The following is a 16153-nucleotide window of genomic DNA, read 5'->3' as shown; positions in this document are numbered from 1 at the left end:
CCTAGTTTAAATATAACCGAAATATTGTGTCTAAACACTTGATTATGCGCTTGTCATGTGAATAAATGTCTACGGCAAATAATAATTTATACCATTTGAAGCCAGATAAAAGACATACAATAGTCAGATTTAGCTCTTACATAATGCGTCTTTAATAATTACAATACTTTTAAGAAAAAAGTTAAATGCAATGACCTCTAAATTTGACCTTGAATAGAGGAGAAAAGAAGAGAGCACATGGAAAAGTTGAAATAGTTAACATCATTTAACACCTACCGAGTAAATACATTCGTCATTGTTCAATTGTAAATTACTTTAAATCACTTTACCGTGCTATAGTCTGTGTAGCTTTAAAACACTTATAGATTCAACAGTTTAACACATATTCCACAAGTTTATGAGGAACATTATATTACTTGTAACTGAAACATAATAATTAAATGGGTGCATTTCAAGCTGGAAAGTCCTCATTTTTCTCACTTTGAAATTGTAATAGGTAAAACATAAAAGGCTTTGTTCACATTGAGATTTGATCCAGGAAATAGAATGGCAAGTATGCATTTTGTTGGATTAAAGTAGCTAGGTCTCTAACTCAATATCATCCAAAATCTTCAACATTGAAAACACGATTTATTTGTCAAATTAAATCAACATTCATGTTGTGATCTTACCGGAAAAAGATGGGCTTTTGATATCCAATATTTAAGACAAAATAAACATTTTACCATTGGTACACGAATCGTGTACCATAGTGCGCTTCAGCCCCAGTTGTATCAAGAGATTCGAGGGACGAGGCTAGACACATTGCACCAAATCTAACGGCGTATGTAGACTGGAATAACCAGACGCTAGAAATTTGCACTCGCTTGAGACTGCTGGCTTATTTTGCCGAACATAACTGATTTGAAATTGGAGTAAAAACGGAAACCATTGAATGCAAATCAGTTTATGTACATTCATATTACAGTATTATATGCGTTGCGACCCACTTTTGTCAATTTCTCGGTCCTAAATATTCGCGATTTAGCCCCTTTAAAATGTATGATTTTTTTCCCAAAAATATTTTTATCCATACCAATTTGAACGCAAACAGGATTATGATTTAAAAAGAAAAATATGTACCAGTAATTTAATAAATACAAAAGATATAAACTAATAATAAACAGTTGGGTTTATGTAAAGCTAGTAGAGTATTTTATGAAGGCGAAAAATAATGATAAAATAATTTTCAGCTTTTATGGAATAGGTAACATATGTAAATCAGGAACCATATAGATTTTTTTTTTCACTTGAGATCCAAGCCAAATCAAGTATCGAGTCAAACCTCGAAAACAGAATTACACACTCAATATAAAATAAATTACCTTGTACTAACTAGTTCAAAAATAACTGAAATAATGTATTGGCAGACATTTCATTTATAGGGGACAAAAACAGAAACTTATGTATTTATCAGTCAGCTAGTGTGGCTAAAACATGGCTAGTTTTACTGTTTACACCTGCCGGATATAAACCTCCATGTTAGATGTGGGTCAACTATATTCAAAAGATTCACCGCGATTTTTACTATAAATGGTTGGCACTGCTGTCAAGGTATCTATGACCAAACGTCATGGAAACAATTCTACCTGAATTTAAAACAAACATGAGGAACAATTTGCACCCTCCGGCACATTTTTATCCAATCAACAAAGGTTATCATAATATCCTCTTGTTTATCCAACATGGCCGCCACTTGTGTCTGCCCTTTAAATGTGTCTGTTAACTATTGAGAAAATGTCAGTTCTGTTAGTGCCAAAGGGTAGCAGAGATGCCTGATATTTGTAAATTGACGAAAATGTCAGAAAGAACTATAAGAAACTAGAGTTGAACATATTTAGGAATGGTATCGTAATTATCACAAATAAATGTCGGATTTCACAAGATTTTACGATGAACATTTAACCCGAGGAAAATTTTCAAGAGCTACCTTAATTTTACTCCTTAAATAAAATGGAAATTAAGTATTTTTATCTTTTAACCTTTATGCATTGATTTTTATTTATAGATAAATTTAACATGTTGAATTGCTTGTCTCACATTAAGAATACACCCAGGAAATGAAAATCAATCCAAATCTGATGGTCACTTAAATCAAATATCAAAGAAACATTTTGAATTAACAAGTTGATGATCTGAACTTTATTGATCGATATAAATTTATCATGTGAATTTTATCATCCATGGGCAAAGATAGATTGTGATTATGATGTCCAATATTCCATTTTCTAATGTTGTCGATGGTTTGATTTTAGATTTCAGTAAGCTAAACTTATCCATTCGAAATATTAGAAAGTAAAGTAAAATTCATTGTTAAAAAAAACAAAATGTCATATTTTTTCTGGAAAACAAAAGGAAATATAATACAAGCCTTCCTAAAATGTTGATATATATGGCCGAAGTTAAATGAAGCAATGCATGTTATTTTCAACGTTGAGTGATATAAAACTCAAGTCTGGTTGTCATTTCCTTTTCTACTATTAACCTTTATAACTGGTAGATCAAGTAAAATGTATAAAAGGTCATGTTTAATATAAAACACTATTATCCAGTAAATAGTATATTTCCTGGTTCTACTTAAGAGGCAGGCGAAAGAATTTATAAAAAAAATGTGTTTTTCATCAGCATTTCCATATTTGTAAGTAAATCAGAAAATCAAAACATGTGATGTTAGATTTAGTCATTATTTACAGATTTCAAATACATGTATATTGTTTTGAGATTTGAATTGTCAACACGAAATGTCATGAACAGAAGAGACCTGAATATCTACCCATTGCTATTTTATCCCAGAACAATTCTGAACACAATGTACTATCATATTTATGATTGTAGACAGTTTTTTTGTTCAAATGATATGAATAGAATATAGTATTTTATATTCTAACTTGTACTTAACAAAACAATTTTTTTTTAAATTTGAAAAAAACTAAATATTTATTCAATAGCTGAATTATTACATTTCCATTGATATTTTATTGTATTTGACAGTTAACTGCATGCCATGTCCATGTATCGATTAGAAATAAAAACAGGAGTTTAATCCCACTAGATTGTATGTAAATGAAATGAAATGGGGTTTAATGAAGACGGGAATATGCCATACAGTGTGGTATGAGGGAAATTTTGCCCGGGCATCGACACTAACTCTAACTCTTACATGTATATCAAATTCCAACTGCCAAGGGGTCGTTTATGTGCACGCCAATGTATACACAGGACCTTGAATTTGTGTCCCATCCGAACGACTAGACAGCTGTCCTTGTCAGGCCCTCTGCCCTGCACCACTGACAAGGGGGAGCCATGCTGGAAAATCACAATGAACTTTCTTGGCCAATGCAGGGATCGAACACACGACCTCCAGGCTAGTGACCCAGCATCTAACCGACTTAGCCGCTGTTGCTCCCTAGATTGTATGTAAGAACAGATGGAAGGGTCATCAGAATTTAGCATCATATTTTTGGATGATTAATCTGTCATATTAAATTATTTGATTTTATACTTTCAGGGTCGTAATGCATCGGCTGGTTCTGCACCTCCTCCACCACCACCACCTGCTGGAGTCCCTCCTCCTCCACCTCCAGGAGCTCTTCCGCCACCACCACCACTAGGAGTAGCAGCTCCAGCATCTAATAAACCAGATACATCAGCCTTGTTTAGTGAAATTAACAAAGGAGCTGATATTTCTAAAGGTAGGTAGCATATTCATTTCACATGAACTGTCACTTCAATCAATGGTTTAGTCAAGGACATTTACCATAAAAAAAACATATTCCTGTTCAAAGCAATGGTTACCAGCCCATTAACCATTGCTATACTTACATGGAAACATGGAGTTCCTGATTAGCTATCTTCAACTGGTTCCAGTACTCCAGTTGCTACATTTTAGTGAGGGTTGGGTGGCTGAATGGTTAACATGTGCGCCTTTTATCATAAGCTCTCTCTCATAGTCATTGGGTCAAGTGGCGTTGTATTGATTCCCGGTTCTATGTGACAAGGAGTAGGGTCGCCTGTCCAACCTTGTGTGTTTTCTCCTAGTCCTCCGGTTTCCTTCAGCTGCTAAAGGCCGATACACTGTAACCGAGGTATCATTTAATCTTGTGTATCTAGAACTAATTTCTTTCACATTTGTTTAATATCCAATCTTTGTTTAAAAAAATTGTAAAAACTGTTTAAAATCACCATAAATCGTTTAATTTGTACTTCTGTCCAGTTTAAAGCTGACCATTCAGTTTTGATAATGAGTGTCCAATTTACAAGTGTTTAATTTCTCAATCACTGTGAAATAATAAACAACCCAATTCATTAATGATGTATAATGATTAATTTTTGAACAGTGGTCAGGAAATTAAATACTTGTAAATTGGACACTCATTATCAAAATTAATCAGTCAGCTTTAAACTGGACACAAGTACAAATTAGATGATTTTTGGTGATTTTAAATGATTTTAACTAATTTTTAAACAAAGATTGGATATTAAACGAATGTGAAAGAAATTAGTGTTAGATACACAAGATCAAATGATACCTGGGTTACAGTGATACATGCAAGCGAATTATTGAAATGAAATTGAAACATGTTAGTCCTGAAATGACCTAGTTTGTATCAAGTGGAATTAAACCCCATTTCTCCATCTCTATCGCCTATGTAGTTCAAGGGAGGTAACTGCATTTAGCTTGCAAGTGTGGAGCAGACACAATGGAGAATTTTCTGTAATCAAATTTCTCATACTGAAATTCATTAACTGAAAGCCTAACTCTGTAAAGCAAATTTATAGATTATTTGAGAAAATGTTTCAATAGTTTAAAATTTGCTTTGAAACTTTCAGTCCAGGTAAACAGACTGTTTCTTCACTTTATTAGTGTTCGATTTGGATATTTACACCTGCAAGTAAACATAGGGTTGCTTCTGTTACAACTGTGCTTGTTCCAACATTGGATAAAATACATATAATGAACATTAAATCAGTATTTATTGTAGACACTTTTTCTTTTAGGTTTAAAGAGAGTGACTGATGATATGAAGACCCACAAAAATCCTGCATTAAGAGAAGGTCCAGCTCCTTACAAACCTCCTGTAACAAGAAAACCTGTTTCTGCCCCTACACCTGCTAAGCCCGCTACTGTTCATCCACCTGTAACTAAACTAGAAGGCAAGAAGTGGATTGTTGTAAGTTAGATTTGTATACATGCACTTTTCATGTGGAACTATATTGTCATCATCCCCGTTTGTTCGTCCACAATGCTGTATAGGTCAGTTTTTGAGATTTTTTTTTTCAAACTTGCTGAGATTGTAAACCTAGTCATAAGAATTGGTTGTTCATTGCCACAACTTGACGAAGCCCACTGGAAACCAACAGCAGTCCAACTTATTTTTTCCAACTTACTAGAATTATTCTCTTTTAACACAAGTGTGTTGTCTTCGATATCAGTCACTACGGTGGAAGCATACATTAAACCACTAACTTCTACTACACATAAAAGCATTTATATGAGAGGTATTCTTCTGTGTTAAAAGAGTAATGCAATATAACCAGAACATACCAATAATGAAATTATTGATATTGTTATTTTATTTCAGGAATATCATAATGATAACAGAAATATATTAATAGATAAAACTGAATTAAAGCAGACAGTATATATTTATAAATGTGTTAACAGTACCATACAAATAAAAGGAAAAGTTAACTCTGTTATTATGGGTATGTATATAGTTTTTATACCCCCACATGGGAATGTGGTCGTATATTGCCGTCGCTCCCGTCCGTCCGTCCATCGTCCACAATTTCTTGTGAACACTCTACAGACTACATTTATCAACCGATTGTTTTAATATTGATATATGTAGTTTGCATTAGTGAGATGAGTTATGGCCCTTGTTTCACTTTGTTGCACCTTGTGAACGCTCTAACGACAAAAGTTATTATCCAATCTGTATGAAATTTATATGTATCATTTAAATTAGTAAAACCAACAAGCCTATTGAGTTTCAGTTATCACCTAAATTAGTGAAATGAAGACGAACAAGCCTATTGAATGTCAGCAATTTCCGTCAATTAACTCTAGAGTTATGGTCCTTGATGTACTTTGTTGAACTTTGTGAACTTTCGAACAACAAAATTTATCATCCAATCTTTATGAAATTTATATGCATTAATTGAATGAGTAAAAAGAAAAAAGCCTGTTGAATTTGAACAATTTCTGTAGATTGCTTCCAAAGTTACGGCCCTTGCTTTAGTTTTTAGAACCTTGTGAACCTTCAAACAACGAAAATTATAATGTCATCTGTATGTAATTGTCTATTAAATTCCCCAGGTCCTTGGGTTTCCTCCCACTGCTAAAGACCCCTACATGCAAGCAATTTATTGAAATAAAATTGAACAATATGTTGGTCCCGAAATGACTTAGTTTGGGTCGAGTGGACATTAACCCCAATTTCTATCTCTCTCCCCCTTTGATCATGTGACTACAGTTACTCTCACCAACATGCTTTCAAATAATATGTGGAAAATCCTATGTGACTGTATTAGGAAAGATCTATTGTTTTTAATATAAGTTTTTATACACCCACATGGAAATGTCGTATATTGCCATCCTGTCCGTCACCCATAATTCCTTGGGAACACACTACAGACTACATTTATTATTTGATCATTATGAAATTTATATGTCTTGTTAACATTAGTGAGGTGAAGAATCCTACTTCTAGAGTTATGGTCCTTGTTTCACTTTGTAGCACCTTGTGAACTGTATTAACTATATCTGAACTGTATTAAATTTACATGCATTATTGAAATTTGTAAAATGCAAAAGCATATTGAATTTCAGCAATATCTGTTAATACTTTCTAGAGTTATCACCCTTGTTTCACTTTGTTGAACACTTTAACTCTAATGACAAAACAACAAAAGTTGTCTAGTGATCTGTATGAAATTATATTAGTGTCTTGTAAATGTTCCCATTATCTACAAAAGAATAAATACTCGACAACCCTTGTTGACTGCTCGGACGATTTAGCCGGCAACCTATCTTTTGTCCTTTTAAGTGATAACTAATAGCATGGGAATACATCACTTTGTTAGACAACAGACATTTTTTAAATTTTATTTGTTTCACTTCAGATTCATGTAAAAAATGTGGTGTTGTATTTGATGATATTTTATCATCATTGGAGTTTGTTAATTGTCAGAGTGTACAGGGACAGGTGAGTCTTACAAAGTCTGCTGCAACATTTAATTTAAAAAAGCAGTTATCAAATAATAAACAAGCTTTTGAGTAGATCATGATTCCTCCTCTTCTTTCAATGGATTTGAAATTTAGACTGTTTCATGAAACCCAGACTTTTAACTTTCAGCATTTTCCAATAGTTACTTGCAGAGTTATTTCCATTGAACATACAATAAGTAGAGTTTTATGAAACCCTTACCTAAATGTAAAGCAGAAAAGAAATGAAATCGACCTCAGATTTTTGTCCCATCCGAATGACAGTTAGTTGTCCCTTGCCAGGCCCTGTGGTTTGATTTAGTGTCACATTGTAAACAACAGCTGATTTCAGGGTTTGTATAGATATAGTTCGACGTAACCCTATATTAAGCTTTATTTTGAGCAGCACTCTGGTAATACCAGACTGAAATCACTGTAACTATGATAGAAAGTGAAAGATGGAACTGAACAATTTAAGGAATTTAAAGAGACATTATAATAGTTAAAAAAATAGATAACGTAAATGGAATATCTTGAAAATTTCGGTCAAATTGCTCCACTCTGAACCGAGATATTAGCTTTTGAATCATTACTAAAGTCGGTACGATAAAAAACATAGTCTTGATTATCAATTTTTGGATTTCAAATCCAGTGAAAATCTGACACATAAAATGACATCTTATGGTTTGGATAAGTTAATTAAACATACATTATGCAAGAGCTAAATCTGATTATTGCAAGTCTTTATTTAGGCTTCAGATGTCATAGAAATTATAAATAAGATCTTTATTTACACAACAAGCACAAAATCAACTCTGTAGACCCACGGATGGCTTGGATTTAAACAGGATTTCATTGATTGATTAAATTTTTAAATGGCGTCGTAAGCTGAGATTAACCGTTACGTTGACGTCATACTCCGGGAAATTTTAGATCGAGGCTGAATGATAGAGTGTACGAAGCGAGGCCGCTGTTGAGCGAGGCCGCATATGTCGGTCAATTTGATTGAAAGTTTGATATATACGGCCTTGATATTATGTTTATTTGTGGTTAAAATGAGAGTTTGGATGTCGGTATTATATGCTCTTTTGTCACTTGCGTTTACAGAAAAATTATGGAAATTGATAAACATCGCAGCTAACATCACCCCAGTTGAATTGCAGCTCATGCAGCCCCATTGGATCAATGTTTCCTATTTCAATTTGTCTGCTTTGGGAGTACACGCAGGCTAACAAGATTGAAGAAGTCGGCTATAATTATGCCTCATTGATTTGGTCCATTCCTTTAAAACTTTCGCTTCTTATCTATATAATAAAAGTCCTATTTTTAATTTGTAGTAAAAATAAATGTGATACGAATTGAAAACGTAACTTGATAATCGAGATTATGTAGGTGGAGTTAACGCCTGTCAATCAAACGGCCTGCATTCTCGTAGACGGTGAAGAGGGATTTGACTCCTATTTCTAGTCAAAAATTACAATGGTGATAACTTTGTTCAGAATAAAGTAATTTGACTGAAATTTTCAATATATTCTTCTTTTATCATCTATTTTTGAACTGTTATAGCAAGAATGGCCAAGTCCTTGAAGTCTCTATTAAAATCTCCCATAATGTATCTTTAATGTCTAAATAATAGTTTATATAACATTTCAGGCCTTAAGAAAGTCCTGCAATAGGCAGATTTAGCTCTTCTATAATGTATGTTTAAAGGAGCTAAATCGTTAATATTTGGGACCTACAAATTGACACAAATGGGTCGCAACGTATATAATAATGTAAAATGAATGTAAAAAAAACTGATTTACATTCAATCGTTCCTTTTTTACTCTAATTTCAAAGCAGTTATGTTCGGCGAAATACGCCAGAAGTCTCAATCGAATGGCAATCTCTAGCGTCTGGTTATTCCAGTCTACACCGATAGTATTTATTGGGCATGCTCTCCAGAGAAGAATAATGGGGTCACCGTTTGACATGACTTGTGGAATATGTCTAACCTCGTTCTTCCAAGTCGCTTGTTACAAATTGGGCTGAAACGCATTATGGTACATGATTCGTGTACCAATCGTAAAATGTTTATTTTGTCTTAAATATTGGATATCAGAAGCCCAACTTTTCCCGGTAAGATCACAACACCAATGTTGATTAAAATTGATAAATAATTCGTGTTTTCATTTTCGAAGGTTTTTTATGATATTGAGTTAGAGACTTAGCTACTTTAAATAAACAAGAAGGAATAAACAATTGTCTTTGGTGAAGGATACTTATTTATATTCCCAAACATTTATCTAAAAATGACATATAAACTATGTGTTTTGTTTTCATCAACTAAACACCGCTGAGACTCAAACAAAATGGTGGGGATGGCTGAGGGGTCTTATGCATGTGCCTTAGATCATAAGATCTGTCATTCAGTCAAAGCTTCTAAGTGTGTTTTCTCTGGGTTCTACAGGTTCCTCCTTCTTCTAATGACGCCTTTGTGCAAGCGAATTATTGAAATAAAATTGTACCATGTTAGTCACAAAATGGCTTACTTTGTGCCGAACAGACATTAAACCCCATTTCTCTTTCTGTGAACAAAATAATATATTACTAATTTATATATTTACAGGTGATAGGTCGAGTACCCACTGTTAGTATTGATAAAACTGATGGATGTCAAGTTTATCTTAGTAAAAATTCTCTTGATTCAGAGATTGTATCGGCCAAGTCCTCTGAGATGAATATACTTGTCCCAACTCCTGATGGTGATATGGTAAGATTTAATTTGATATTTTCTTCCCCTTTTTCCTTTGACAAATGTATCCAATTTAAAGGAATCTGAACTGAATTTATTTATTGAATATATACTCTTCAAAAAAAGTAGGGGATATTCAGAAACGATACAAAATTACGGAAATGAACTGCTGTTTTTATTAGAGGTAACAAGTGTATGTTAATAACAGGCCAATTGCCTACACATGACGGCCCCATTTCACTCGCAAAGAGATACACTGTTAAAAGTGAAAATGGACTTTTTTGATTTTTGTCCTAATAATTAGTAATTGCTCCACCAATCATCAGACATTCAGCAATTCGTCGTGGCGTGCTCTTAATCAACCGTCCAATCACGATTTGAGGCAATCTGACCCACTCCGCTTGCAGTGCCACAGCCAAGTCTTGCAGTGTTGTTGGTTGATGTTGACAAACACGTCTCCCGATCATGTCCCAGACATGCTCTATTGGGGGAAAGGTCAGAACTCGTGGCTGGCCAAGGCATATGGACAATATGGTTATGCTGGAGGTAGTCATTCACGACACGAGCGTGGTGGACGTCGACCTGCACGTTGAGCAAAGGGCAGAACTATCGGTGCCAGGATGTGGTCACGGTAGTACACACCAGTGACCCTTCCTTGAACAATATGCAAGTACGTTCTGCCAGTGATGGTGATTCCTCCCCACACCATAACAGACCCACGCCTGAATCTGTAATGCTGTCTGATATTAACGTTAGTATGACGCTCATTTACACGCCTCATCTGAGAACATTACACACGCATTTCAACGATCACCCCAATTTCTACGCTGCCCGCACCATTGATGCCTGTTTGCCATGTGCTGGTGAGTTAATGGAGGCACAACACGCAGTCGTCACTCATTGCAAATGGGCTGCATGTAGCCGATTTCTAATCGTTTGGGGTGTAACTCGAATTCCTGTAACTTAGTACAAGTTTACAGAAAGCTGATTGGTCATTTGTCCTCGATTTCGCAGGACCTGTGTACGAATGTATCGATCCTGGGCTTGTTTAGTGGCTCTAGGGCGACCTGAACGAGGTCTATCATCAACATAGTGTGTTTGTTGGTACCGGTTCCACAGTCTGCTGATCACAGACTGTGACACATTAAGCATGTTGGCTACTGCTCGCTGTGTAGAACCCATTTGAAGCATGCCAATAGCATGTAGACGTTCATCATGTTAAAGACATCTCATTGCAAATTAAATGTAACTCACTAAAGCAAAGATATGCTAAACAGTAAATCTTATGCAAGGACCGATAGGAGAGCAAACATGGATAGGATAAACCAGCACGCGGCAGTTTTCGTCAACCCTTCCTTGTCTGTTGGGGCGATAGGTTCTTCATCTGTGAACATACTCTCAAAGCATGTCAAATGTCCATGGCTATTTATCATATCACAACCTGCATAGGTATTTGCATTTCAATATCCCGTACTTTTTTTGAAGAGTATATAAATAGTAGTAAATGCAACAGTCGTGGATTAGAAATGACAATTTTACTGAAAATAGTAATTTTGCCCGAACACATCTTGTAAAAATCTGATTAAAACACAGAGATCCTATTTTGTTTAGTTTTTTATAGTTCAAAATTTTGTTTTACTTGTCTTCACAACACTAGGCTCTGGACTCTGGAAGAGTTGTAATATAACCCGCTTTCTGGTTGAAGTGAGTGATTATCCAATGAAACGGTCTGTTATGGCGAGTTCTTGGCGTGCATTGCACGGAACTGTGGGTAAACCACTAGAAACATCAACACATCAAAGGGTGAAAAGCTGCTCGTACGACCCCTAACACGAACTTCCACTACAACTTGTCAGATCTTCATGTAGTGTAGGCCATCGAAAGTATAAAAAATGGAAACAAAATACAGATCTATATTTTAATCAGATTACTCTTGTAACTGCCCCAAAATATGGTAGTCTAATCTGAATATATGTATAATTTTAGTCTTAAAATGGCATTTTTTGCCTAAAAATCTCTCTGACATCGGCTCTCAAGGTTTCTTTAAACAAGTATATAATATATTAATACATTTCACTTTTTGTCATTTCAGAAAGAATTTGCTTTACCCGAACAATTTAAAACAAGTTGGAATGGAAGTTCTTTTACGACCTCCATGACAGAGAATCTGTAAAATATACAAAGCCTTACTATTATATTGTATCATATTTATGGAACCATTTTACTTCTTCACTTATTTACAAAACTAATTATAGGGAAATCATCAAAAACTAAATTATTTCTTGAATTATATAATATTTAAATGTTATTTTATAGAAAAGCTTCAATACAAAATGTTAAAAAAATTAAGAGAATGCCCCTAAAACAATTTAATTCAATGATTGACTAATTCTTGAAAAAGACTAAAAATTTACTGCTTTTGTTCGAAATACTTGAAGCATTTACAAGACATTTTGAAGAAGCATAAGTTAGAGAAAAAAAAAAAAGCAATGGAATGTCATTGACCTAACAACTATCATCATGTTGATCATTATAAGAAGATCTAGGAATGGAATGGGAGAAACTCAACTTAATTTAATGTTTTATAAGCCAGTTGCATAAAACCATGACAACCCTGCATGAGAAAAGTATTGTGAAGAAATGAAGATTGAAATGGTGCTTATAAATAATGCTTATCTTCTGCTTTTTTTAAAAATAATTCAATTCAATTCAATGGAATAAATAATAAATATATCAGTTAATTTGTATGAAAAAGATTTAAAATTAGATAAAATGTCATTCTTTATGCAATATTCAAAGAGTTAAATACTCCATTAGCATGGAAATTATCCTTTACTTCCAAGTACAGGTAATGCTGTTTCTGTTCCTGATTACCGTGACTGAAATATCTGAAGTTTATTTATAAGGATATCGTTATTAGCTTTCAGTATTGAATTGACCAATAACTGTGGCAATAATAATGTGAGCCTTCAAAATAGTTACAAAGATTTCAGTCTGGTGTTCACAGTGTACCAGACTTTACAAATAAAGTTTGATGCCCATGATCTGAATCTGTGAACAAATGTCTTGAAATCATGAAAAGAATAGACTTGACTGTTTTCACCAGGATTTTGCGTACAGCAATTCAGATCATGAACACAGTATTTTTTGGACAGTACCGATGATAGCATAAGAACTTGAGATATTACTTGTCCAAGGGATATTCCGTCAATATGTAGGCAGTAAATGATAGAGATTATTCTTAATATTCAGCATTGTAGAATGATTAAGCTATAAATCTTAATTCCTTATTGTCGCTGAAGATTATATTTTGGTAATTATGCAAATAATGTCAATGTTATTTTTTTAATGATTTTGTTCGTTATAATTAATTTGAATATTATATTTTGTTTATTAATTACATATATGTTGTAGTATTTTATTCAATTATTAATTAACACTTGCCAATAGATATGTGTAGTGCTTGTTTTAAAATTATTTATTTTGCACTCTTTAAATAAATGACTTCCACAGAGGAAAGTATTAAAAAACAAAATGAAAATTATTAGTTATCATTGTGTTAAAAAAGTTTTCATAAAACCATGTTTCAAAAAGACAGTATTCCATTATATGGTTGGTGTGTGGATAATCCATTGACTGTTCTTGGATTCAGTTCTCACCTAATTCCTGGAAGGGACGCTCGAGTAATTACAAGAATATCAACCAATCAATAAGACTGAACCAGTGGTCCAACTCCAAATATCTCCACAAGTTCAAAGCAGTTGTCAATTCTGTTATTGGATTACAACTTAAAACATTTAAAACACTTGATTGTACATCTTTATAATCTTATTGGTCAACATATTTAGATTTTGTTTATAAGACACATCACTTCACGATTAGTTTTGTATGGCTAATGTTACCAACCAAATTATCAAACATTTGTAAAACAATAATACATATTTTGGTATATATTTCAATCTGTACATTAAATCTAAAGCCATTTCTATAAGGTAAGATGCCTATATTTGCCCTCTGTAAGTGTCTTACCAGTTTCAGAGATAACCTCTGACACATGTTACTTATTTTGGTGTATTTGATCAATTCTGTAAGTATATCAAAAATATTGATTTATTATTGTCTATTATAATGGAATAATTATTTTGTAAATTTTGTTCTTGAGATTTTTGATTATTTTTATGATAAAAATTGTGCACTCTTCAAATAGTCTGATCAGAAATATACAGAAAATTACCAGTATTCGTTTAATAATGTCTGTTCTAACTAGTTTACAATAAAAAGTAGATTTGTTTGTGTAATTAAACTATAAAGTAAACAGTCTTTATCAAAAGAAATTGCATGATATGGTTACTTCCATCAACATAAGTTTTTTGAAGATGGCACATAGCTAAATGGGAGGACTGAAGCAGCAATGTTCTCTGTGAGTTCAGATATGCAAGGGGGAGGGGTGATGATTGATTTATAGTGTGTGTGATTTAGATCATAAGGTATGCCATTGAGTCAGGTGTCATTTCAAACCAAAGTTTGTACATGACAAGGCATTAATAAATTAATATAAGAGATCCCTCTGGCTACCTTCTACTGCTAGAAACCCCTTCACAAGAGCTAATTGTTGAAATAATATATCACCTTTGTCCCAAAATGACCTAGTTTGTGTTTAGTGGATGTTAAACCCCATTTCTCATTAGCAAGAATTTTTATTATGGTGAATGAGAAATAAATATTAATTCAATATCTTTTACATTGTCTGATTTATAGTTAAAGGCACAAATGAAATAACATTTGTTAAAATCATTTAATGTATTTACACCCTTGGTATCAAATAGGATCATTTTATAAAAACATCCTCTGCAGCCTGATAGATCAAAGATGGCTAGATCACAGATTCCAGTCACTGCTGAATTTAGTAACAATTAGGTATTTTACTTTAGATTTCATTCTGTACATACAGTAAAATAATAATGAAATGTATAAAAGACATATATAAACAATAGTTAATAAAGGTACCACAATTATGGGTGGCCAGATGACTTAGATAGAAATAAGGATAAAAAATCTTCCACTTTGGCAACCAACAGTTCAATCTGATTAAAATACAGATCTAAAGTTTGTTTCTTTTTTTCAAATTTTGATGGCCTCCAAGGTCACGTCAGGGGTCACATAGGTGAACTTTAAAGAACTTAAAGTATTAACATTTAACTTTGCTGTTTACTGCTCTGCAAGTGTCTCCCATAATGCAGTGGACAGTCTGGACACCTTGCCTGAATTTTGAATAAACAGTATTTCATTTGTTAATCCCATGTCAATGAGAACAGGGTTAATTTAAAAATCCTAGATCCTACTGCCTTAAAGACAAATTAAACGAAATTTGAATTATTGAATCTGAAACATAATATAATCTGTCTTTTAATCAGATTGTTGGGTTATTAGAATCAGGTACCACCAGATCATAACAGCATATCGTGTGTTCATTTGTACAACAATGAATTAATTTGTTATTAATGTACTAGTTAGATATATGATATTGCTTTATTTTTCATGGTATATTATTATATTTAAACTTGGTATTGTTTTTTTGTATTTATTAGTTAAGCAGAGCTATCAAATGGATATATAAATACAGGTACCGTGGACCTATTCAATCTATCAATCTATATTTAGCCTATTTGTACATTGAGCAAGAGGTCACATGATCAGACAAATAAGTAATCTAACAGAAAAACTTATACACTTTATACAAAGACAATACAGGGTGTAATAAGCCAATAATGTAGTTTGTTGTTATTTTTCTCATAAAAACTAAATGGATCTGGGAATTGACAAGTTATTTGTTGACATACAGGTAGGTAACTAATGTTCGAAGTAATGGGCTAAAGTTATTTTTTATGGAAGACCAAATGGGACAATATTCATGATTCTAGTTTGAACATTTTAGACACGAACGCAACATTCTAAACTAATGATTCTTGTTTCTACATTCTTATGTCAACATTTCATGCACAAAATCAACATTTTAAACAAAAAATTGACTGTATGCTTCATTTTCGGCGTTTTATCGGTAACTTTTATATATCATTAAATATTAAAATTAAAAAATAATTTCTTAATTTTACACGACAAAGAAATCAATTCATTGGTTTCTAAAAGTATCTAAAAAAAATCTGGAATTTGAA

At 33.2% G+C, this 16153-nt stretch overlaps 1 protein-coding gene across 4 annotated transcripts in view; it reads left to right on the top strand.

The window, feature by feature from the left end:
- Window positions 1–15751, top strand: part of LOC126811668 (adenylyl cyclase-associated protein 1) — a 118674-nt gene extending 102923 nt beyond the window's left edge. For all 4 annotated transcript variants that reach the window (XM_050537511.2, XM_050537492.2, XM_050537520.2 and 1 more), the window contains 6 exons: window positions 3548–3731; window positions 5038–5210; window positions 5622–5745; window positions 7165–7247; window positions 9855–9998; window positions 12073–15751. In XM_050537511.2, the coding sequence (XP_050393468.1) occupies window positions 3548–3731; window positions 5038–5210; window positions 5622–5745; window positions 7165–7247; window positions 9855–9998; window positions 12073–12153 (789 nt within the window). In that variant the 3' untranslated portion in view covers window positions 12154–15751. The remainder of the gene's footprint in view (window positions 1–3547; window positions 3732–5037; window positions 5211–5621; window positions 5746–7164; window positions 7248–9854; window positions 9999–12072) is intronic.
- Window positions 15752–16153: the final 402 nt, after the last annotated feature.

The sequence above is a fragment of the Patella vulgata genome, chromosome 1 (genome assembly GCF_932274485.2).
Source record: "Patella vulgata chromosome 1, xgPatVulg1.2, whole genome shotgun sequence".
In the NCBI taxonomy this organism is placed as follows: domain Eukaryota; kingdom Metazoa; phylum Mollusca; class Gastropoda; family Patellidae; genus Patella; species Patella vulgata.
Note: the sequence above shows the minus strand (reverse complement) of the source record. Positions and strands in the feature narration are given on the sequence as shown.